Source organism: Silurus aristotelis, assembly GCF_946808225.1.
Source record: "Silurus aristotelis genome assembly, chromosome: 7".
Classification (NCBI taxonomy): domain Eukaryota; kingdom Metazoa; phylum Chordata; class Actinopteri; order Siluriformes; family Siluridae; genus Silurus; species Silurus aristotelis.
The window spans coordinates 19,223,639-19,249,537 of record NC_139580.1 but is presented as its reverse complement, the minus strand read 5'-3'; the positions used below and the strand labels follow the sequence as shown (position 1 = coordinate 19,249,537).

Below are 25,899 nucleotides of genomic sequence, written 5' to 3'. Positions count from 1 at the left end.
AAGACCTCAAACAGGTGCATCTAATTTAGGATAATAAATGTAGTGGAGGTGGACATTTTAAAGGCAGAATAACAGGTCTTTGAGGGTCAGAATAGATTATGTCTCTCACAGTGGACATGCACCTACGATGACAATTTCAGACCCCTCCATGATTTCTAAGTGGGAGAACTTGCAAAATAGCAGGGTGTTCAAATACTTATTTTTCTCACTGTATATATATATATATATATATATATATATATATATATATATATATATATATATATATATATATATATATATATATATATATCTTACAAATAGCAGAATTGTATATTTGCTTCCAATTGTCAATCTATAAGTTTTATAACTCATCAAAATTAGTTGTACACAAATCCCCAGCTTTACCAAGGTTATATTAAAAAAAACCAAGCATTTTGTGGTGGTGTCCATTTATCTTTTTTTTTTTTTTTTTTTTTTTTTTTTTTTTTTACAGTTTATCGCTGGCAGTTTTGTAACCTAACTACCACAATAAACTGGGGATTACTGTATATTAAATACTGGCTGTTTGAAACTCTATACTAAATTTATTCATGCTGATCATCCTGTTCCTGGCAGTGTGGGTTTTTTTTTTGCATTTCTCAAAATTGCCACTCTTTGAGAAATGTTAATATATGTTGTTCTATATATATTGTGTAGGTCTACAATTTATACATTACATATACAATGCATGTTATGCACTTCCATAAAACCTTTTTTAAACAGAATGTTTTTATTCGATTTTTAACATGTGTAAGTATTCAAAATCCAGTGGTTGGAGTCAATGCTGTTCAGGTTTTGAATTTTAAATAATTTATTGCCTTATTTGAATGTTTAATTAGTAGGGGGAATATATTAGAGTTAACATTAACTTAACATTTGTTGATAAATAGCTATTTTCCAGTGAATGCTGTAAAATAAAAACAATATTGTCTATTGTCTGTGTAGCGTTATAAGAGATTTGAATACTATTTTCCTACAAGCAATACTTAGTAATACAAATTGGATGCTGTTTGAGTGTATTTATTTGAACACTTTAAGGGAGGCTGAAGAGAATGGAATAACACACTGTGCTCCTCAATCCACTAGCAAACCCTGCTGGCATCATTTGAGCTTGTGGATGTTGAAGGCCACAGGGAGGGTAAGCTGTTTTCGCAGCTAACGCAGACAAGTGAAATCATCAGAAATGTACTGTGGGCGGGGGGCAGTCAGTAAATTATACAGGCCATAGCCAGACATCCTGGTGGATTTGACATTTTTGCAGTCTGTAAAACTGGCTTGACCCTTATTCTTATTTTTCCTTGTTTTGGCTGTGCTCCAGTACTGCACATTTGGAATGAAATGATCAAAATGTTTTTTAAAGAAAAATGCTTTGCATTATATCTTGGGTTCTGCTTGAAAGGCATGCTTGTATTCTTTTGTTCATCAATTTGTACAAAAAGAATGGACACAAAAATGCCAACAAAATAATTATATTAAAAAAATCCCACAAACAAAACATATTAACATTTTAAAGTTTATAATATTTAGAGATGATTTCAGAAGATTGAAGGTGGATCCTTTTTAAACTAAAATGCTCTTCAGTGGACAAAGAATAGTATTACTCACAATATGTTTACATTTTTCCACAATAGACAAAAAAGAGGGGAAAATAATAATTAAAAAAATTCCTTGTTATAGTTGCACATGACAGCCTCATACTGAATGTTAATTGAGCAATAATTGTTCTCTCCACTGTGAGCATAGAAAGAATGACAGAGGAAGTGCGATAGAGAAAGAAAGTGTGTGACAGGAAAATCTATTTGTGTAAAATTGGTTTGTCTTGATCTGTGAGTCCACACTGTGAATGGGCTCCTGTGTTGATGATAATTACAGTGCGTAGGCATTATTATTCCAGCCTCATGGTTTCTGCCTGTTAAGTGACAGAATAATTACCCACTGGGCTTAATGGCTCTCCCGACAAGAGCGGAGGGAATGATTGCTCTGGATTTGCTCTTGATGTGTCAGGAATGCTGATTAAGTCAGGAGACAATGGTGCTAAAGCATTTCAGATTGGTGCAAACTTTTAAGTGTATGCTCATGCTCCTTTTTCAGCTTTATACGTTTCCTCCAGACTGGGATGCAAACTCATTGGATGAAGGTAAAGTAAAGGGGCTGGGCTTGTGTTCTTGACAAGCTGATATAAAGATGTCAGATGTGTTGCTGTGCAGCCTGGAAACACCTTTATATTTATATATATGTTTGTCTGGTGATGGAGGCATTTGGCTGTTGACTTGTCTGGAAAATAAGGCTTTGTTTACTGGAGTCGCAAAGGCCTTCTTGTGCCAGGGCATGCTTTTTCTTATAGTCCAGGCAGTCTGGCCTTGAGCAATGTACATATTTTCTTTCAAATTATTCTTCTTACAAGCTTGCAAGTTCCAGTTTAGATCACTGTGCATCATCTGACCAAGTCAAAGACTGACTTTTTGAAAACGTAAAATAACTCAAGATTTTTTTTGTTGTGGAAACAAACTGTAGTACAGCAAATACATTAAATATACACAACACACACACAACACACACACACACACACACACACACACACACACACACACACACACACACACACACACACACACACACACACAAAAAAAACATGTGAGTAACATGAGTAACCCATACTCAGGATTATACTATGTAACCTGGAGCTATGAGGTAGCAGCTCAATGCATTTTTCCAACATTTTAATTATTTGTGTTCATAAAATGAGTGCAGTGATTGTACTGATCATTAGGAATAGTTTTTATGAATAGTTAATAGTGAGTGTGAATAATAATCCTCTGTTAAGATCAAAAAGAATGTGATAGTACAGTTGTATTAAAATGATCCAGATTATTCAAAAGGCAAATATTGTAGATGTATGTATTTCTACTTTCTCTTCCGCATTTTCTATTCAAGGGAAAAGATTGCTTTAACTGACTCTCCCTGTATGACTATTTTATCCATCCAAATGAAATATTTGTCATAGAATTTGTAAACATTTTTTTTTAATTCCTACAAACCTAAAAGAAATTTAAGGTGATTTGTTAGGATTAAGTAGGTTAACCTTCCCATGTTGTTAACTTCTGTATCCTGTCATGAGTCAATCTTTTTAATATGTCTTGCTGGCTTGCAGATGTTCTAATAAATATAGCAGATGGTCTATTAAAAGAGCTTCTGGCCCATTTCCGGATACCTTTATCTTCTCTTGAACCTTTTAAACATTACTACCTGGAGCTGGTACAGGTAAGTTTCTACACCCCTCCAGCATGTATAATAATTATAACTAGGAAAAGCTTACATTGACCTCTCGCACATCTATGTTGTATCTTATATTACATCACCTGGCTCAAAACTTAAAATTCAGTGGGGCATGAACTATGGAATGACATCCCAGTTAGGGTATATTTATGCCTCATTCCCAGTTTTTGTGAAATAGACTTTGGCTCCATCATAACCTTAATCAAAATAATGTGATTACTAAAAATAAATGACGTCCCTGATTGGGTGTATAATTTTACATGATTAGTTTCAGTCAGTAAAAATCACCCACTCTTGTAAAGCTCCATAAGCTTTATCAAATCCTGCTTACAGTCAGAATAATAGAGCAGCATATACAGTTTAACCTCCCTATTCCTGACATCAGTTTTAGATCTTAAGTGACTATGGTTGGACAGGTCTAATATATTATTAGTTTAAGGGGGACCTACAGGCTGCTGGAGTCTGTACGTTCATCATTGGCACTGAGGGGCTTTGTCAGGGAGATTGAGCAAGAGGAGCTGCCTCAGGGGCAATCCATCAAACTGGACTTGTGTGTGGTTTATTGAAGAAAATGAATAAACCATGCTCTCTAGAACTCTCTGAGGTTGGGTACTACAGGGGCAGGAGTTTAATGACATCTTGAACAGCGGTGAGCTGTAAGAATACAAATATGTTTTTTTAATAAATATACTGTAGGAGGAATAAAACAAAGCTCAAATGGCACTCTGCATACATTGATCACCAATTGCCTACTGCATCTATATGCATTCAAACTGATTATTTGCCCTATGTAATTCATTTTCAGAAGGCAATTGAATAAGTTACTAACTTGTAAAAGGCTTTAGCTTCGTGCATAGGCTCTAACTGAGTTTAAAATTTTTGCTGTTTGTGACACACTTCCTCCTCCACACCATTCCCGGCAACAACTGACTCGGTATTGATTCTCAACAGATTGACAGTCAACAGGCAGAGGATACTGTATATTGTGAAGACTTTACTGAGACTCACTGTGACTTACTGGTATCGCAGATGGCTGCTTTTGGCTGGAGTACATTTTAAAAGCAAAATATGTTTCTACTATATAAATAAGAGAGAGAGAGGAAAAAAGAGAGTTATTTTTGTTCCAACCTGTTTTGTCCTTTAGCTGTCAGTCACAAACCAAAGCCCACAGACCAGAGAAGATCTGAGTTTACACATGATTGGGCTTCTCTGCTCCAGTCTGCACAGCTTCCCTGCACCAGGGCTAGCAGACTCCACAACATAAATTATTCATCATTCGCTCTGTGGCCATAGTGCTGTCGGCACTGTAATTTCACTCTCTGCACAGAATTATAATAGTCATAATTAGCTATGGCAATTTCAGATTTCTCCTCTACTATAAAGAAAAATTTTCCTCTTGTACCTTAATAGTGAGGTAAATTGGGGATTAAAAATGGAACTGCAATGATTGCAGTTCCATTTGTCGATAGAATTATACAAGAGACATTGAAGAAATGATTGCAGACTGAGCGCTACTAGTTATTCATCAATCTCCTATAAAGCAGTGTGCCCTGTGTGATGAAGCTATGCACAGGGTCACTAGAACCCTGGCTGACACTTCTTTATGGCCAGCATAAAAATTGATTAGTTCAGTGTTGTGTTATTGAAGCACACACTGGAGAACACAGATCTGTAATCAAACATGCTACCTAGCCTTGTGTAACCTTGCTCTATCACTCTGCCTTTAAAGCAATCACATAGACAGATGGCCACATTTAAACACCACCTATTTCTATCATAAGGAGTGATAATGTTTAGAGACTTAATTTATTTACTTCCTCCCTGTGAATGCAAAGGCTGCAACTAGTATTCACGTGAATTTGAAAATAACTATGTAATCGTCTGGTCCCAGGTTCTTAATGAACATAACTAAACATTAATCTTGTTCTGTTTGTGTGTGTGTGTGTGTGTGTGTGTGTGTGTGTGTGTGTGTGTGTGTGTGTGTGTGTGTCCGTGTGTGTGTGTGTCTGTGTCCGTGTGTGTGTGTGTGTGTGTGTCCGTGTGTGTGTGTGTCTGTGTCCGTGTGTGTGTCTGTGTGTGTGCGCGTGCAATCCAGGCCCACAGGGCAGTACCCTCAGGAGTGCACGTCTATGTTACCATGGTGCGGAAACTCCGTCTCCTCCCCAGACTCCCTTGCTTCTTCTTCACCGGCTTTGAGGTTTGCACTTCCTGCTTCCAGTCACATTATATCTGTCTCCATTTACACAATAGCTTAGATTGGAAATACTTTTATGTTCACATAAAGAGCTTTAGCATTCTTAAGCTACAAAACTATTGTGCCAGCTAATGGTGCCATTTGGCAATGTGCATGTAGCGTAAATGGATTGCACTTTGCCAGTGAAGGTTGTAAAAATTATAAATAAATTACCTGATTAATCTAATTGTATGCCAGGAGTTTTTTCACTGATTGGATACCTGACCTCATTTTCTGTCTGGTGATCTTTTCTTATTGCATTTAAAAAAAAAAAAAAAGCTAATTTAATATATGCCATCCTGCAGTTTCCCATTTACTGAGTTCATTCATTGATCTGCTGCATACCAGGAAGTATTGAATTTCAGATGAGTCTAAAATGTACCCTTTTCTATTGCTTTCATTTGCTACCCCTTTGTCTCCCTGTCTCCCTGTTCTGTTCCAAGCTCTTTATTTCCCTTTTTCTTTCACTCTAATTTCCCTGTCAGTCAATATGACTCTATTTGTCACTCACAAATACAATGTTTTTTACCTCGCTTTGTCATTATCAGGTACTGTTGCAATCCATTGACAGTCCATTGAAAGATCCAGTGGGACCTTGATTAACTGTTGCCGATATTGTTGCTGATTATGATGCATACAGGTATACACCCTCTCTGTTAAGTGCTTTGACTACTGCATGTTGTAGTATGTGCTGTTTTGAATGAGCTTAGAGCACATTGCTGCATTAAAGCATCTTATCATACTTCATGCTAATGCATTCAAGGTCCATGACTCCACTTAAGAGAGAAAATGTATAATGATCCATTGCTGCAGACACTGAAATGAGCTGCCTGAAAGCTTGCAGGCATTAATGGGAGGGGTCTATGAGTCATATGAAAAGCATTTTCTCAGAGCTCTTTGGACTGGACATTATTTATGCTTTAAGTTTGTACATGTGACACTTATAGTGGACTAAAATGCCGAGATTTTGGAAGATTTCCATCTCTAGTGCTCTAAAATCTGTTTACGATCATGAGGTATTGACCCGATTAATAATTGAAGCCAATGTCGCTATCTTTAGGGTTCATTGTCTTCCCCCTGTATGTAGACTGAGATTTATTTTTAAATAATAATTTCAGATTTATTACAGGTTAATAAAAATATACTCGGTAACTGCCATTAAATCAATGAAATTTTTATGAAAGCTACTTTTACACACATGAAGTTTAATTAGCCATCTTGTGATTGTGAAAGGTATATGGATCAAATGCTGTTCCTGTATTTTAGCGTGTATAAATTTACAAAATGAGCATGCGCATTTATTTTTGCATATTGTGTGTTCACATAATGTATGCATACATGTGAATCAAGGATGGAATAATTAGAAGTATGGAATATTAGAAGCAGCCTAAAACCTATTTTAAATCACAACACGCATCCTGCTTTTTATTGGCCTTCCTTTGTCACTTTGTCTTAAAAAGCTAATATTAATTACTTACATGCCCTTTTCACTCTATATTGTGTTTGCTGTTCTGATTCTTCATTCTGGTCTGCTGTTCCTCTTCAAGCATCTATAATATAATTCCATTTAGTTTTTATTGTCTTACACTTTTCCACAAATCCCAAATATATACAGTAACCTACAGTAGAAAACAAAATGAGTTAAAATGAGTTGTCAGGAGTTTCAGCATTTGGTAATCACATCTACAGTCTACAAGGAAGTATTTAACGTTTTAGATATTTACAGTATTTCATGTACTGGGAATGCTGCCTGTGTGTGTGCACGCTTTACACTAGCACATATAAGCTGCACCCTTCAGATGTCTTTCACCGTCCTTTCAGCAGGTCCTGACACACACACACTGTGCTGCTAATAATAGTGAGGCTTGCCAAGCTGCACTACTGGAAGCGTGAATTCATGTTTTATTTATTTTTCTGATTCATTCCCAAATGGGTTTCCTGTGCCAGTGTTGTAACTGTAATCTCAGAATGACTGCTTGGCTGTCACCTTCACGTTTTCATTTTCTGGCTGTGTGCTGTGTAATAGGTGTGTGTGTGTGTGTGTGTGTGTGTGTGTGTGTGTGTGTGTGTGTGTGTGTGTGTGTGTGTGTGTGTGTGTGCGTGCGCGTGTGTGTGTTCAATCTCTAGAACAAAGAATTGTTCTTATGGTGACGGTGTCTCTGTCAGTCACAGTCAAATATAAAACAGGATTGCGTCTTTTCTACCATCCACTCATTTTCTCTCTACCTGTCACCTGTTTGCAGCTTATCTGTCCATCTCATCCTTTGTGTGTGTGTGTGTGTGTGTGTGTGTGTGTGTGTGTGTGTGTGTGTGTGTGAGAGAGAGAGAGAAAGAGAGAGATTATAGAGAAACTATGCTGCAGCATGTGCCCAGGGCAGCAAGCATCTGTGTGATGCTTGTTCCATTCCCACAATCTCCCGAACCTGTCCTCACTCTGCCGAAGCTCACAGCCCAGGGCCAGCCTCAGGTCAGACATATTTCCCATAAACTCTTTTCTGACTCATTCATGCTTTAACTGTTTCCCAGGGTGTTTTCTTCACTCTGCTTTACTTTTACTGTAACTAATACATTGCATAATTTATCTGGTTTGATGTTAGGCTAATAAAGTGAATTTACTCTATACTGAAGTATACTGTACATTGCTTTGTTTCTGTATTAGAAATATGCACACAGTTAGGCAAACACAAAAAACTGAACAAAGTTTTATTTAACATTTATTCTTATTTTTTTTTTTTAGAAGTCTTTAAAACAAATAAAACTTAATGGAACATTATCAAACCATGTACCCTGTCACATACAATAAGGTGTTATTAGTAACTGTGCTTTTCTCTCTCTCTCTCTCTCTCTCTCTCTCTCTCTCTCTCTCTCTCTCTCTCTCTCTCTCTCTCTCTCTCTCTCTCTCTCTCTCTCGCTCCTATGTTGCATTATTATTTTCTATACTTCTCTGCCAATACCCTGCTTACACAAACATGCACTCAAACTCATGCACACGCAAGCACAGAGAACACTGACTGGCCTTCCTATGTGACGTGTTATCTCCTGCTCTTTCAGTTGAGGCTAATGTGAATCCCACAGAGACTTAGCCATATTGATCTATCTGCTGAACTGCTTTTCCAGTCACTGACTTTTATTTGTGTGTGCATTCCTTTGATCTTTCATGTTCAACACATCACAGTGAAAAACACACTCTTGTTACTGTGGCTTGCATCCCTATGTAAGCATCCCTATGTATTGCATAAGTAACATGGACCACCACCTGCCCTGGAATGTGTATTCAGGCATGTTATAGTGTGTGTGTGTGTGTGTTTGTGTGTGTGTGTGTGTGTGTGTGTGTGTGTGTGTGTGTGTGTGTGTGTGTGTGTGTGGAGGCAACAGGAATGGTCTGGCATGCTGGTATTGTACCATCTGTGCCCAGTCAGTACTGTGGCATGTCTCCATGCGTAAGACATTCTATAGTCAATCATATAGTAGTCTCATAGTATGAGCTGCAGAAATATCCTGTTTTTTATACTTTTTAAACTACATGAGATGTCTGCTATTAGCATTAGCAGTCTACATTATTGTTAGTCTCTGCTACATAAATATATATTTTATAAACTACATTTATATTTGACTGATTAATATTCATACTCTTATGAAGGTTTTGCCTTGTTCAGATTTGTGCTGATTTCACTTGAAGCACTTATCTTACATCAGTGATTTTTAGCTGCATTTTAATTTCTCAGCCCCAGATCCTTAAAATCTGCATTAATTTGCATGATTAGAATGTCAGTGTGCTGTGTAATTGCCCCATGTGATTAAGCAGAAGAGCGAATCGATGCTGGTTTGAAGAGTCACTGTCACTATTGACCTTTGTGTGAGCTCTAGGTTGCTGGTGTTAGTGACATTTCGGCAGCGGAGTTCTCAGGGGAGAGGCATTCATCTGCCGCAGCCTATCTTTCACTCCTGATGTTTGCTGACTTTAGCTGCACGCAATTGGCATGCAAAACACAGAATATCTATTTAGAATTTACCGAACTACACAGGATACTTGCACGCAGCAAGTAACGAGTGCATTAGTAATAGTGTATTAATGTTATGCTGTAACAGCATTGTGTAGTTAAATAATATAATTATATAATCAGAGTCAGCGTGCCATGAACACACTTTCCACACAATTTGAACGCAGAACCCCACCTCTTAACCTGATCTTTGCTGTGTACCATTTCCTCCAGTATTTCCCTCTACCACATACATAGGCCATCCTCAGGGAGCTGTGCCAAGCAGCAGGCCAAAGCCCAATGCCCGCAGGGAATAGGCCATCTGCTATCCATGCCAGCCCTGCTGGTCTCTTCACCCATGCAAAACCAGGCAGGCGCTATACACACTCACAGCTCATCTCAAAACAACAGCATTACCCCCCAGGGCCCAACAAGTACTATGCCATGTCCAGAGCCACACTACCCACACAGCCAGAGATACAGACTATAATTCCGACTCTAAATGCAGTTTTTTTTCTTTTCTTTTTAGTTACTGCATTTTACTGCATATTTCTGGCTAAAAGGCAGATACATTGCTTCCTGATTAATTACTTCTGTTATGATTATCATGATTATTTGTATTTTCAGTCCATTTATATATATGTTCTTTTTCTCTGATAAGCATATACAAAAAAAAAGATTATAGCCTATATTCCCTTTCATTTGCTACGCAATTATGCCACAATCAGGACTTACTATGGTTCCTAATTAATACCACAGTATAAAGTAGTCAGTATCTTATTCCTGGACCAACCTGCCAGTAAGTAACCATAAGTGTCCAGGACTCTACGATTAAACATAAAACAATAAAATATGTCAATCTCCTATGTCTATAACCAAGATTTAGAGTAATATGATTCATCTTTAATTTACAGAATTAAAAAGTGTTTTTAATATTATGGAGCACGATGTTCATATGTTACTGAGGATATGTTCCCTAAATTACCTTTAGTTACTGCTTCTGATAAGTAAATATTCCCTGTGGGATGTGTTCAGATTTCACAGCCTGAATCACCTGAGGAACATCCAGTGTGGAACCACTGCCTTCTGTTTCTGGGTCAGGACTGCCACTGCCACTGCATTTACTCCAGGAGCTGCTTTGGTACTTGAGTACTATCCTACAGCTTCAGGTAAAAATTGTATTCTGTTATTCTATAATATTCCTTATAGAAAGTAATACCCAACTGAAAACAGTTGCAGTGAGCCAGTTAGGATAGCTTTTAATCTACAATTAAATACTTAAGATGCATACTCAAGACAAGGGCAAAACAATGAAAACAAATAAATGCAATTCATAAGAGGAAAGCATTTAGTGTGATTTTATATAATCTTACAAAAGTGAGTAGACACATTTTAGCAACCATTTTAGTTTTAAACTTAAAGGAAAATACTATAGAAATGAAACTTGGATATATTTTAGAGTAGTCATTGTACAGCTTCTAAAGCAGTACAGATCAGATTTACTGTCCTCTGAAAATGACTCAACATACAGCCATTAATGTCTAAATAGCTGCCAACAAAAGTGAGTACACCCTAAAAGATAACAGTTGTACAATGTTTAACCATGCAAAGCCACATGTTCTATGTTGATGTTCATGTTTTTGTCTGCTTGATAGGACCATACAAATGTGTGTATCTTGTTTTAGAGCAGTAAAAATGTGGTGCTTTGAGTAAAATTTTCTCATACTGACCACTGGATGTTCAACATGTCACCTCATGGCAAAGAACTTGTGAGGAATTGTTGCTCTCCACAAAGATGGCCTAGGCTATAAGAAGATGAGTAACGCCCTGATACTGAGTAACAAGTCGGTTTGCATGGCTGTCGTACCAGAAGGAAGCCTCTTCTGAAGCTGGCTCACAAGAAAACCTGTTTGCTGAAGACAACTTGCACAAGAGCATACATTTCTGGAACCATGTCCTGTGGTCTGATGAGACTAAGATTAACTTGTTTGGCCAGGTGTCCAGTATGTGTGGTGACGTGCTGGTGAGGAGCACCAAGAAAATTGTGTCTTGCCTACAGTCAAGCATGGTGGTGGTATTATCATTGTTTGGGGCTACATGAGTGCTGCTGGTACTGGGGAGCTGCAGTTCATTGAGAGAAACATGATTTCCAACATGTACTGTGACATTTAAAGCAGAACATGATGACCTCCCTTCAGAAACTGGGCCGAACGGCTGTTTTCCAACATAAAAAAACGACCTCAAACACATCGCTAAGATGACAACTGCCTTGCTGTAGGTGAAGGTGATGGAGTGGTGTCGTAAAAATATCCCAATTCCATCAAGTCAGACTCGAATGAAATCAAACAAAAAACACTATTCAGCAGAAAATCCTCTGCAAAGAGATGTCTGTCACACACATACACAAGATGTGAGTGAGGAAAGACATACTTCTCCTTTTTCACTTCCTTTTTATTAGTCCTTTCGACATTATGTCCCAGTTGTCGCATGCTCCTAGCAGAAAAGTGGATGTGAATCATTTTTGTTAGTCACATAGCATGAAAAAAGAGGATCTAGGTTAATGCAAGCTTCGACAGTTTTTTTACCTTAATCTAGTGACACTATGGGAGTGTGATTAAAATTTTTTATTACAGTGGACAAGTATGTCTCCTGACCTAAAGCACCTGTGAGGCATCTTTATGCAGAAGATGGAGAGGCGACATGTGTCTAACATCCAGTGGCTCCATGATGCTATTATGGAGGAGTAGAAGAGGATCCCAGTAACAACTTGTGCAGCTCTGGTGAATTTCATGCCCAGAAGGATTAAGGCAGTGCTACATAAAAATGGTGCTCACACAAAATATTGACACTTTGGATACAGTTTTGACATGTTCACTTAGGGTGTACTTACTTTTGTTGCCAGCTGTTTTGACAATAATGGCTGTTTGTTAAATTCCTTTCACAGGACAGTAAATCTGTACTGTTATACGATACAATATATGATTTGGATTCCCCCACAATTTAAAAGAAAATTGCAATTAAATAATTCCACACATTTTGAGAGCTAGAGCCTGATGTCCATTTCAATACAGCACCTACCTCACTTTTAAAATGTGGGGATAGAGATAGGGATTCAAATTTGATTTGATTTGACTAGGTTTTCTACAAACTACATACTGCCTATATTATAATACATTGTGCCAAATTGGGAATAGATTTTGAAGTGAGAAATTCTATCTATTAGACTATTAAATATATGAAGACATTTGTTTTATAGCAATGATTAATAAGAGCTGGCACCTGAGAAACCTTGTAGCATTTTCAGCCTTGAGTCTAGACCAGCATCTCTACAGCAGACTCATGTCTGAGAGAGGCCATGCAGGCTTAAGACTGCAGTGCTTACCTCTACAGGTGAACAGAAGAGATTTTTTTATTTTAAAATATTAATTCTTGCTTATTGTTAGGCTTTTTACTATGAATACGTTGGTACGTGAATATCAAATCTATTGCAACCAATGTCACAAATTCTTGGTTCCCACTTTTAAGCTGTCCTTTAAAAAGATCTTGCTTTTTGATCTCACAGTCTTGAACACAAATAGATGATTTAGTATTAATGGTGTCATATATATGCCATGTTGCACAGGGTGGCTCACTGCAGACCATTTCAGACATGTCATCCTCCGTCAGTTTTGTGCCGCGTCTCGTTGGCTCAGAGGTTTGTAAACAAGCGCAGCCTCCACCAATCAGATAATAACTGTTTTTCACCCATGTCTTTCTCTCTATGTGTTTATAAGTATTTTCCTAGACTCATGGCAATTACATGTGCTATTTTGCAATTAACCAAACGTTTAATATGTTGCATAGGGTTACATTTCACATAAAGCTTAGTAAAAGTATTTTGTAACAAGTATTATTAAGTAACAACATTAGTAACTAGTAACAAGTATTTCGGTATTTCGTAACAAATATGCATACTGCAGGAATTTCATTTGCCTAATATCTTGATTTTCAAAAGTGTCATCATTTACAAAATGACCTATGTATGCAAGTCTTGCACAGTAAGACGCCTGGATGTGACAAGCTACATACACTACTCACTCCACACACACAGTGCCCATAAAACCCACAGTGTGAAGAGGCCAGTAAAGCTGTTTTATTGCCCTATAATAATTTCTATACAACATTATTATCTTAATGCAGCCATTTTTTATGTGCTAGAGGGGACAGGGAGCAGTTTACTGGCTCTCTCTGGAACACTTTTAGTCACAGTGTCCATCTCCATCTGTCTCTTGGTATTTCCCTCCCTTTCTAACCTCTCATTCCTCCTCAAATGCTTTATAACAAGCTCAGAGTGTTCTAGCGACTTGAATTAGATGGCACTGTCATTATTAAATGTGTTATGTGTTTCATTTGAATATTCAGTTTTATATAAAAACTGTGAATCGTATAAAACCTTTGATTTAGTTTTTAACTTTATTTAATATATTTTAAATCATTTCTATTTATACTGAATGTAATGTATTGTCTTGCTATTCTTCTGAAAGTAATTACCATGTTTGTAATCTCATTTAGTTGATTACATAAGCTACTTTGTTTACTTTGTCGGTTAAAACCACTCTGATTGTAATAATCAATTATTGTGTCCTAAAGAAAATATTGATAGTTTTCTCTAAATTGCTCCAAGTAAAGCTCTAAGATTGTTTGTGATGTCCATGAGTGTGTAATGTAAAGCCAGTACAGTTCTGTCAGCCCCAAAAGAGGGTGAGGGTGGGCGACTGTGAATGTGGGTTTGGGTGCTGGAGTGTTAATTGTGTGAGAGTTGGATCTGAGATCATGCAGGCATTATGGTGTGAAGTGAACAGAGACAACAGATGAGGAAAGACACTTTCCTGGAGGAGGAGCAGGAGGACAGAAACAGGCCTGAGTCTCTAGAGGCTATTGTGTGGGCATGGACAGCTCATATGTCAGGAAGAACAAATTATAATCAAATGGTATCAAATGGTAATTTTTATTATATATTTTAACAACTATCAAACAGTCCGCTATAAAATATATTGCATTATAGCAGATTTCAGAGCATTTTAGAGATCCACATCAATTAATATGAAAGAGTAAATAGGTCATCTCAAAACCCTGACTGAGGTTAAACTGAGGAAGGCACAGACTGGAGCTTAAGAGCAAAATTAATTGTTTATTTATTTATCTATTTATTTTTTTACTACAACCCTATTTTTCCATTTATAAATGAAAGGTCCTATTTGTGCAGTAAATGTGGAGAAAATCAGTCAGAGCAGTGTTATTGCAGCATTAATGGATTTTTTTTTTTTTTTTTTTTAGCTTTTTTTAAGCTATGTTTGGGTTCCAGTGGCTGCTGCTGTTCAGACTCTATGTAATTATCTTCCTGGCTGCTGCCATGGTTATGATTGCAGCTGTAAAACGAGAGACCAGGAAGGAGCAGAGCAGGTGTGTCTGAATAAGTGCATGTGTGTGCATAAGTGTTTTAGAGGGGTGGGTGAGTGGGTGGGTGCAAATGCACTGCCTTGCAGATTAATTCACATTATAGTTAGCCTCCCGCAAGTTGAGACGTGCTTTTCATTAAAACAGAATTGTCATAGATTGATTCATTGCTTGATATGTTATTTAGTCTTACCAGCGGGAGACATCTATATACCTCCTACATCGTACATCACTAAGCTGATTTTCATTCACACATACTTAAATTCACATTTGTCAAGGTCTTGATTCTGGGGGAGTAATGTAATCTTAGATTGTCCTTTAAAATCATAGGTGCTGTAGCAGCACAATTTACAAAGGTGTTTAACTTTTGGTTTCTTTTCCCCTCTTTTTTTTTATTGTATTTCCATTGAACTAACCTCTGGTGTGAGTAGATCCTGCAGGGCAGTGATATATACGATGCCAGGCAAACGGGTGCTCCCGGTTTTTCCTGATGTCAAATTACACATTTGCTTCGAAAATGATTCTGTCAACCCAACAAGTGTAGAAATACAGACATCTGCTGTGTGTAGAAGGACTGAGAAAACAAGGTTTGAATACAAATGCTGTGAAACTGTTTGTCACCCAGCATGCAATCTCCACTTTTTCAACCTTTACAGAATCTATTTATCAGAATCTCTAACATTGTCATAAAGTGCATTCTTTTCTATATCAAACCAGAGTAATATAGATATTAGAACTCAGAGAGAGGAAGGTCTATGTTTGTGTGTTATCTGGTATTGAAGATAAGACATAGAACTGATAATGGGAAGGAGGAAGAAAAAGCTGAAGAATGAAGCTAGTTAGAGATAATACTGTTGCCATATGATGCTGCCCAGAACTTACAGCATTATCAGAGGATTATGTGGGACAGAAATGCCTTTTTTTCTGTAGTGACCTGCATTTTTACTGCTTACAAAAAGAAACTGGTGTTTGCTAGATGTTTGAGTGGCAGAGTGAAATGCATGTGCACATATTGCACCTAAGCGCATGCTTGCCTCCATGTGTGTGCCTGTGTTATTGAGGCACACTCACTTGCTTGACTAATGAGGTGGACTGAGCCGGGGCATGGGGGGTTGAGCCATGTCTTTGTCAGACTGCACACACTTATGCTTCCCCCTCACGCTGTGCTCACTTCTCCCAGGGGAGGCCTCTGAAACCTGTTAATTGAATCAAGTGCACATGGTGCCTCCTCAGCCCTGAGCCTCAGAAGAAGCCAGATCCATGCTTTGATGCTTTTGTTTGGCTCAGCACTATGGACAGAGCCCAGAGACTTGCTGCTGCAACCAGTTGCTGTTTCTGGAGTGAAGAAGCATTCAGGGTGTGTGTGTAATATGCTCCTGTGGGCTGTTCATTAAGCTCTTGACAGAACTGTGTAATGTGTTGGAGGATGGATGTATAGAATTAAAAACAACATTTAGAGCACAATACAACTGTTGCCTCTGCTCATTACCAATTGGGAGGAGCATAAGGAATACGGATGAGCAGCAGCTCAATGAGACTTTGATAAATGATTCTGTGCTGCTGCCATTTGTTTTTGACACGGCTGGTGCAGGAGGTCAATCGTGTGTCTGGGGAGAAGCACTCAGGTGGGAAGGAAATGTCAGAAGAATGTTAAACAAGCTAAAAGTATTGCATGTGTGTGTCTGTGTTCGCGTGTGTCTGTGCATAGCTTATGCCTTATATCTCAGCTGCCTTATTCCCCAACCGACCAAGAAAAAGACATTGTTTTCAAGATTGTAGTGCTATACCCAATCTTTAACCCATAGAATTACAAAGATTGTGCTTATATTATGTATTATGTTTATTTTTTTATACTTTTCTTCACTTTTTTCAACTCTAGAAAAAGGAAGAAATGCATATTTAGTTATATAGTATACATTTAGAAATATTTGTGGTAATTTTTTTTTCCTCTCCTTGAACTGCCACCTTAACGTGGTGGAGGGGTTTGAGTACTCGAATGACCCTAGGAGCTATGTTGTCCGGGGCTATATGCCCCTGGTAGGGTCTCCCAAGGCAAACAGGTCCTGGGCGACGGGTCAGACTAAGAGCGGTTCAAAACCCCTTATGAGAGATACTACATCAGGGACCGTGACGTCGCCCGGTATGGCGCAGCCGGGGCCCCACCCTGGAGCCAGGCCCGGGGTTGGGGCTCGTATGCGAGCGCCTGGTGGCCGGGCCTTCCCCCACAGGGTCCGGCCGGGCTCAGCCCGAAGGAGCGACGTGGGGCCGCCTTCCAGTGGGCTCACCACCTGCAGGAGGGACCGTAAGGGGCCGGTGCTAAGAGGATCGGGCAGCAGTCGAAGGTGGAGGCCTCGACAACCCGATCCCTGGACACGGAAGCTAGCTCTAGGGACGTGGAATGTCACCTCGCTGGCGGGGAAGGAGCCTGAGATTGTGCGTGAGGTTGAGAGGTTCCGACTAGAGATAGTCGGGATCACCTCTACGCACGGCCTGGGCTCTGGAACCACACTCCTCGAGAGAGGATGGACTCTTTACAACTCTGGAGCTGCCCATGGTGAAAGGCGTCGGGCTGGTGTGGGTTTGCTTATAGCCCCCCAGCTCAGCCGCCATGTGTTGGAGTTTACCCCGGTGAACGAGAGGGTCGTTTCCCTGCGCCTACGGGTCGGGGATAGGTCTCTCACTGTCGTGTGTGCCTACGGGCCAAACGGCAGTATAGAGTACCCGGCCTTCTTGGGGTCTCTGGGAGGGGTGCTGGACAGTGCTCCGACTGGGGACTCCGTCGTTCTACTAGGAGACTTCAATGCACACGTGGGCAGCGACAGTGACACCTGGAGGGGCGTGATTGGGAGGAACGGCCCCCCTGATCTGAACCCGAGCGGTGTTCAGTTATTGGACTTCTGTGCTAGTTACAGTTTGTCCATAACGAACACCATGTTCAAGCATAAGGGTGTCCATCAGTACACGTGGCACCAGGACACCCTAGGCCGCAGGTCGATGATCGACTTTGTGGTCGTTTCATCTGACCTGCGGCCGTATGTCTTGGACACTCGGGTAAAGAGAGGGGCGGAGCTGTCAACTGATCACCACCTGGTGGTGAGTTGGATCCGATGGCGGGGGAGGAAGCTGGACAGACTCGGCAGACCCAAGCGTACTGTGAGGGTCTGCTGGGAACGTTTGGCCGAGCCTCCTGTCAGAGAGATCTTCAACTCCCACCTCCGGCAGAGCTTTGACCAGATCCCGAGGGAGGCCGGAGATATTGAGTCCGAGTGGACCATGTTCTCCACCTCCATTGTCGAAGCGGCCGCTCGGAGCTGTGGCAGTAAGGTCTCCGGTGCCTGTCGAGGCGGCAATCCCCGAACCCGGTGGTGGAAACCGGAAGTAAGGGATGCCGTCAAGCTGAAGAAGGAGTCCTACCTGGCCTGGTTGGCTTGTGGGACTCCTGAGGCAGCTGACGGGTACCGGCAGGCCAAGCGAACTGCAGCCCGGGTGGTTATCGAGGCAAAAACTCGGGCCTGGGAGGAGCTCGGTGAGGCCATGGAGAAGGACTATCGGCTGGCCTCGAAGAGATTCTGGCAAACCGTCCGGCGCCTCAGGAGGGGAAAGCAGTGCCCCACCAATGCTGTTTACAGTAGAGGTGGGGAGCTGTTGACTTCAACTGGGGATGTCGTTGGACGGTGGAAGGAATACTTCGAGGATCTCCTCAATCCCGCCGTCACGTCTTCCATTGAGGAAGCAGAGGCTGAGGGCTCAGAGGCGGACTCGTCCATCACCCAAGCTGAAGTCACCGAGGTAGTAAAGAAACTCCTCGGTGGCAGGGCACCGGGGGTGGATGAGATCCGCCCTGAGTACCTCAAGTCTCTGGATGTTGTGGGGCTGTCTTGGCTGACACGCCTCTGCAGCATCGCGTGGCGGTCGGGGACAGTGCCTCTGGAATGGCAGACCGGGGTGGTGGTCCCTCTTTTTAAGAAGGGGGACCGGAGGGTGTGTTCCAACTATAGGGGGATCACACTTCTCAGCCTACCTGGGAAAGTCTATGCCAGGGTACTGGAGAGGAGAATACGGCCGATAGTAGAACCTCGGATTCAGGAGGAACAATGTGGTTTTCGTCCAGGCCGTGGAACACTGGACCAGCTCTATACCCTCTACAGGGTGCTGGAGGGTTCATGGGAGTTTGCCCAACCAGTCCACATGTGCTTTGTGGATTTGGAAAAGGCATTCGACTGTGTCCCTCGCGGCGGCCTGTGGAGGGTGCTCCGGGAGTATGGGGTCGGGGGCCCTTTACTAAGGGCTGTCCGGTCCCTGTATGACCGAAGCAGGAGCTTGGTTCGCATTGCCGGCAGTAAGTCAGACTTGTTCCCGGTGCATGTTGGACTCCGGCAGGGCTGCCCTTTGTCACCGGTTCTGTTCATAATTTTTATGGACAGAATTTCTAGGCGCAGCCAGGGGTCGGAGGGTGTCCGGTTTGGTGACGACACGATTTCGTCTTTGCTCTTTGCAGATGATGTTGTCGTGTGGGCTTCATCAGACCAGGACCTTCAGCATGCACTGGGACGGTTTGCAGCCGAGTGTGAAGCGGCTGGGATGAGAATCAGCACCTCCAAATCCGAGGCCATGGTCCTCAGTCGGAAAAGGGTGGCTTGCCCACTTCAGGTTGGTGGGGAGTTCCTGCCGCAAGTGGAGGAGTTTAAGTATCTTGGGGTTTTGTTCACGAGTGAGGGAAGGGTGGAACGGGAGATTGACAGACGGATCGGTGCAGCTTCTGCAGTAATGCGGTCGATGTACCGGTCTGTCGTGGTGAAGAAGGAGCTGAGCCGCAAGGCGAAACTTTCGATTTACCGGTCAATCTACGTTCCTACTCTCACCTATGGTCATGAGCTCTGGGTCATGACCGAAAGGACAAGATCCCGGATACAGGCGGCCGAAATGTGCTTCCTCCGCAGGGTGGCTGGGCGATCCCTTAGAGATAGGGTGAGAAGCTTAGTCACTCGGGAGGAGCTCGGAGTAGATCCGCTGCTCCTCCACATCGAGAGGGGTCAGCTGAGGTGGCTCGGGCATCTGTTCCGGATGCCTCCTGGACGCCTTCCTGGGAAGGTGTTCCGGGCGCGTCCCACTGGGAGGAGACCCCGGGGAAGACCTAGGACACGCTGGAGAGACTATGTCTCCCGGCTGGCCTGGGAACGCCTTGGTGTCCCCCCGGAAGAGCTGGAAGAAGTGTCTAGGGAGAGGGAAGTCTGGGCATCTTTGCTTAGACTGCTGCCCCCGCGACCCGGCATCGGATAAGCGGGAGAAGATGGATGGATGGATGGATATGGTAATTTTGTATTTGTTTCTTGTTTGTAAGGAGACAATAAAATAATGTTTATTTTCAGAGTGAAGGGGGAAATTTTATACGCATTATATATCAGTATGTTAAATTATCTTTTTTTGAAAAGGTTATTAGATATCTATGCTTACAGACTTGCTTTGGAACCTATACTTTTTTCTTTTCTTATTTTTAACCACAATTACATCAGTGAAATAAAACCTTATTTACTTCCTATTTAGAGGAATGAGTAAAGTAGACCTGGATAAGAGACTAAAATGTAACGTAATGTAATTATTTTCAACATCTGGATCAGTTGTACTGATGTGCATCCGCTTATAATTACATTAGTTTGGAGTCTGGAAGCCCATTTCCAGCACACAGCACCCATTTAGGGCAGAGTGCTAGATGACGGTGCCTGGTTTTTAGTCTGGCAGTCTTTGCTCTCCTGGGCAATAATTCTTTACTCAACCTCTGTGTCAATTATAGCTGCATGACCCACCTCTGAAAGGCTTTTATTTCAAGGTTATCTAGGGTGTCTCTTTCTGCATTAGCTCTTTCTTGCCTCTTTCCATTAGGGTCAGCCATGCAATTCAACAGTGCAGATTAAAAAAAAAAAAAAAACAGTGTACCATAACTGTTTGAATTAAATAGCAATACAAAGCTATCTTGTTTCCTGTACAGATAATTCAGTGAGCGTGTGTGTGAGCGAATTTGCACCTGCTTATCTCTTTGTTCTATAGCATCCAAACTCCACTCTGAGACATGTGGACTGCAGTATGCTTCCTTGTGTGAACCTCCAGGATGCGTTCTTCTCTGCTCTTGTTTGGGAAGAGCATGAAGTTTCTTACACGGTGCTGAAGCTGGCAGATATTAGAAACAGCGCTCCTCTTATAGAAAACCACACCCTACACCAGTCCACTGTGAGTCTTTCACACTCTCCACATTGCTCCTTCTCTCTTCTGCTCTCAGACCACTACACTTTCCTGTTGGCTGATGTGAGTCATATTCATGCAGCTCTCTTTACCTCTTCAGCTATGTCTCCCTCTTGTCCTCTCCACTCCTTTCTTCTCCTACTGTGTGTTGGTCCTTTTCAGAAAACCACACCCTGCTGCAAAACCCCCTCCCTAGTCCTTACTTACTCAACTCTGCCTACTGTGGTTTGCGCATATCAATTACATTGATTAAGCATAATGCTGATGATAATACATATAACCATGTTATGCCATGTAATTAATATGTCATTGTGTAACTGATTTCGTGAAAAGGTTAAAGGGTTCTTTACCCTCTCCCTTAAATGTATGCAAAGCCGTACAATTAAAGGTTTCCCTTTTAGAGAGAGTTCCTACTAAACAAAAAAGGATAGGAACACTTAAAAATCCAAATACTTCTCAAAGAACCCTTTTCATAAAGATATACTTTGAACTGTTACGTAGGGTGTAAATGGTACGTTGTGCTACTGCAGTATGTCTATATTTTTTCAGCATGTAATGTGGTGGCATAAGTACATGCATACCCCCGCCCTTTTAAATTTTGCTTGATATTCTTACAATATTTCACCCTCAGACAGATTGAACATTCAATATTTGGCATTAGCCCTATATTGATTAGGAACATAGTGGTTGTCGATTGCTGAAAGTATGAAGCTGGTCAATATTCACCCTGAGTACACATTTCGAATTCATCAAGTCGCCTTATATTGTATTGATCCATTTCAGATGGAATGCCTTGAAAGGAATCTTCTTGAGCCTTTTTCCAAGCAGTTTAAAACAATGGCAGCCATCAAAGATAGATTATCTAAGAAAATATTTCTTTTTCCATTCTTACAGGATAGACAAATGAAAAAAGCAAATCATGGGCCTCTCAATCTACTGAAAAGAAAACTGTTGACTTTTCTAAAATAATATGAAAGATTAAAGCATAAATTACCAGTACTCTTTAATATAAGCCCATATTGGAGCTCAGTCTTGTTTGCAATAAATCATTTATGTAGTTTATATTGGCAGGCATGCGGTTTTTCCAGCAGGATTGGCCTGAGGTTTGATGTGGAATAATGTAAACAGACTTTGCAGACAAGCACATGAATGTACTGTTTTTACACACACGTACACACTAAAATATACATATAGGTATAAACATTTGTGGTGTGCTCCTATGGGACAGGGCACTGCAGCAGTGCGACTGTGTCTCTATGCTGTCTGTCTGGAGTGTTACAGCTGTACATGTGCACAGCGACCTCTAGTGTCTGACTGGAGTTTAAAGGACTGATGGTTTATTGCTTTTCTCAGAGAAGTCTTGATTCAGCTTATTTCTGGTTGCTGATGTTTCTAAAATAACTGCTGATTTTAAATTACATTTGCCATTTTTCCTTGTTCTTTTTTATCTGAGTTGTCACATTTTTATTATTCTGTTATTTCCTGTCACATTCACAGGAAAGCGTTTGTTCATTTTTTTAACAGTGCCACGTTAGTTTCCTAATGTCATGTCTCCAGCCCAGTCACGTGTCTTCTGTTCTTTACACAGGTCCGGTTTTTCATGGTTTTCAGGCAGCATTATAAGAACATCAGGAAGCAGTGGTTCAGATGTGTCCAGTAAAATCAAACCGCCGGATGTACCATGTAAAAGCCAGCACACTGCTGGCCTTGAGAGACAATAAAAGTCAAGCTGGGGGGTTTCTGAAATGTTTCTTTGTGCATGTATGTGTGTGGGTGTGTGTGTGTAGGTATGTGTGTGAAGGGGTAGCGTGGGATGATGCTGGAGGTAGGAGGCAAGGTTAAAGCTATAGATCTGTGTGAAAGAAAAAAAACATAGTCACAGACTCAAGGCTGATCTTTGTTGAGAATCCCTGCAGGTGCTTTCATCAGCCTGGGCTGCTTAACTGTGAGTCTTTAGTGACGAGTCTCTAGTGAAGGTTTTACATGCATTTTATCCAGATCTGCTTTAAATTTTGAAAAAGAAATGTGTTGAAATCTGGTTGAAATCTATTTAGAATTTAAAGTCATGCTATTCAGAGATAGTTTCATTAGCACCTGTGTTATCACTTGGATTATTTATTGCTGTTTGTGGAGCAGTGCTGGTAATACTCAGCTTCTGCTCCTGTCTGATAACAGTCTCTTGTGACTCACAGAGGAGAGCAGCAAGAAACTGGTTTTCCTCTTTGGACTTGCTTTGAAGCACCAGGGATACTGCTGTATTCGTTTACAGCAGCTGTGCAGTCACGAAAGAGAGAGTGAAAGTGTGTGTGTGTGTGTGTGTGTGTGTGTGTGTGTGTGTGTGTGTGTGTGTGTGTGTACTCTGTCCTTAGTGATGAGAGTACATCTTCCTGCTCTATACTGATATGCACACTAAATCCCAAGCAATTTATCAGGCAATTATTTGTTCAATTGGCTTTGTCTTTTGGGGTATGACCGCATTGCTAAATTATTTCATTTCCCTGCAGTTATAGCTGTAGGCAGGTTTGCATTCGTTTTATGACCTGCATCTATTATCTCAGCAAAATTTGGATGTTTTCAGTTAATGCCTTTATTGAGTTTTATGGGGTTGCCTCCTAGTACTGCATCAGAAAAGCAGTCACAGTTTAAATCACTACTTCCATTAAACATTCTCTGCTCAGATATCACCCCCCTCAAAACCAACCTCTGCTATCAGTTTCCCAACACAAGATTAGGTCTGTGTCCTGGGCTGGCTTTAGCTGCTCTTTCTGCTTTTGTATGTAATGTACATGCACTAACAGACATGCTTTCCAAGCTGCCAGATACCGTATCTTTATTTTATTTCTATTTTATAATTTTTTTAAACTTAGTTTCTGGTAAATCCAATACAGACACATTTTCAAGCATGTCAAGACTAGGGCAACCAGATGCCTGTTGGGCATCAAGGACATTAAATGTTTTCCATTCAGTTTGGCGTGTGTAAATGTCACTCTCAGTGTAAACCATTATGCCATGCTTGTACTATTTTTTGAAAAGGTCACAGATGCCCTGTGGGGAAGTATTGGGTGCAACTGGTCAATGTGTACAAGCAGATTCATATCTGATACTTGATTGCGTGTGGTGTTGCATAAGATTATGTGGGCTTGTCTTGAGATATTTTGACACGCTGTTTATCTTCACTATCAATAACAATGATTTGTATGAGGATGCTAATGGATGTTTTTATGAATCACTGTGGTGCAGCAGGAAGTGTTGCTACATCACCCCTTTATTATATTTAGTCCTTAGCCAGGTTTTTGTCAGTGTGAAGTTTCTATGTATGTGTTCCTTTTGTCAAGATGGGTTTTCTATGGGTTCTTTTGTTTTCTGCAAATCCCCAAAAATGTATCCCAGTAGGTGAATTTGATATGATAAATTGTCCCCGCGAAGGGTGTGTGCCTGCTTGGCACGATGTGATGAACCAACATCCCATCCAGTGTGTATTTGTCATCATTCCCACTGCATTGACTTGGAACAGTCTCTTGATCCACATAAGCCATGATCAGGTTACTGAAAGAGGTTACTGAAAATGTGTCTGTAAGTCAATATATTGAAATTTTCACAAATTATGTATGAACATTGTAAAAAAAAAAGAACATGCCAAAAAAATATATGGCATCTTACCAAGTGAAAAAATCGTATAAATAATCTTTCTTAGCAAGCCACACGTCCTTCAGTTCTGCTATCTTTGAAACACACATACTGTTCACACTCACAAGCAGCCACACACACACACACACACACACACACACACACACACACACACACACACACACACACACACACACACACACACACACACACAATTCCCCTAATGTGTTTTCCTAAATGCTGACCAGGCAGTTTCCTTGCTGGCCTTGACCTAAACTAATAATCTGAACTAAACAATAAAGTGTAGATTGATTTAAGTCATGGTAATGTTGCTTTGGATTATCAAAGATCAAGTTAGGATCAGTCACTGAACCTCACATGTTCATGCTCTCAGGTCATTCTATGTAATAAAATGTAATTACAAACGCAGGCTCTTGCCAGTAAACTTATTTAAACCAGTACCTCTTCAGACAAATCCAAACTGTATATTTTAGTGTAGATGGCAGAATGCGGTGCTGAATTTCCTGCTAAAGGAAAATGAAGTCTCTAAGCTTTTAAAAATTAATAAAGTAAATGATGCATGATCATTTATATGCAATGCAAATAACATATTTAAATACATTATATTTAAAATATATTACTCAAACACTATGTCAATATACATATTGAAGTAAAACACTAATCCTATATATATATATATATATATATATATATATATATATATATATATATATATATATATATATATATATATATATATATATATATATAATATATAGTTATTTATAGCATTAAAACAGTATTATATATATATATATATATATATATATATAGTATAATACTGTTTTAATGCTTTACTAAAACTGTTTCTCAAGACATTATGAGATACATATCCCTGGTTTGATGAATATCTTTATTTGTAAACATATTTGAGATAAAAAAAATAAAAAAAAAGCTTAACATAAATGCTGTAGTTGGCAAGAAATACAATTGTGTGACAGATTAGAAATGGAAATGATAGAAATCAGGAAGGTAGAACCTTTGCCACACAGAAATGAAAAAAACATATATGAGCACTGGAAAAGGTAA

General features: G+C 40.3%; 1 protein-coding gene across 1 annotated transcript in view; it reads left to right on the top strand.

Moving 5' to 3' along the window:
* Window positions 1-25,899, top strand: part of ccdc33 (coiled-coil domain containing 33) — a 40,735-nt gene that overhangs the window by 6,027 nt on the left and 8,809 nt on the right. The window contains exons 2-4 of the mRNA XM_083545739.1: window positions 2,113-2,158; window positions 3,173-3,282; window positions 5,393-5,494. Coding sequence (XP_083401865.1) covers window positions 5,435-5,494 — 60 coding nt within the window. The 5' untranslated portion in view covers window positions 2,113-2,158; window positions 3,173-3,282; window positions 5,393-5,434. The remainder of the gene's footprint in view (window positions 1-2,112; window positions 2,159-3,172; window positions 3,283-5,392; window positions 5,495-25,899) is intronic.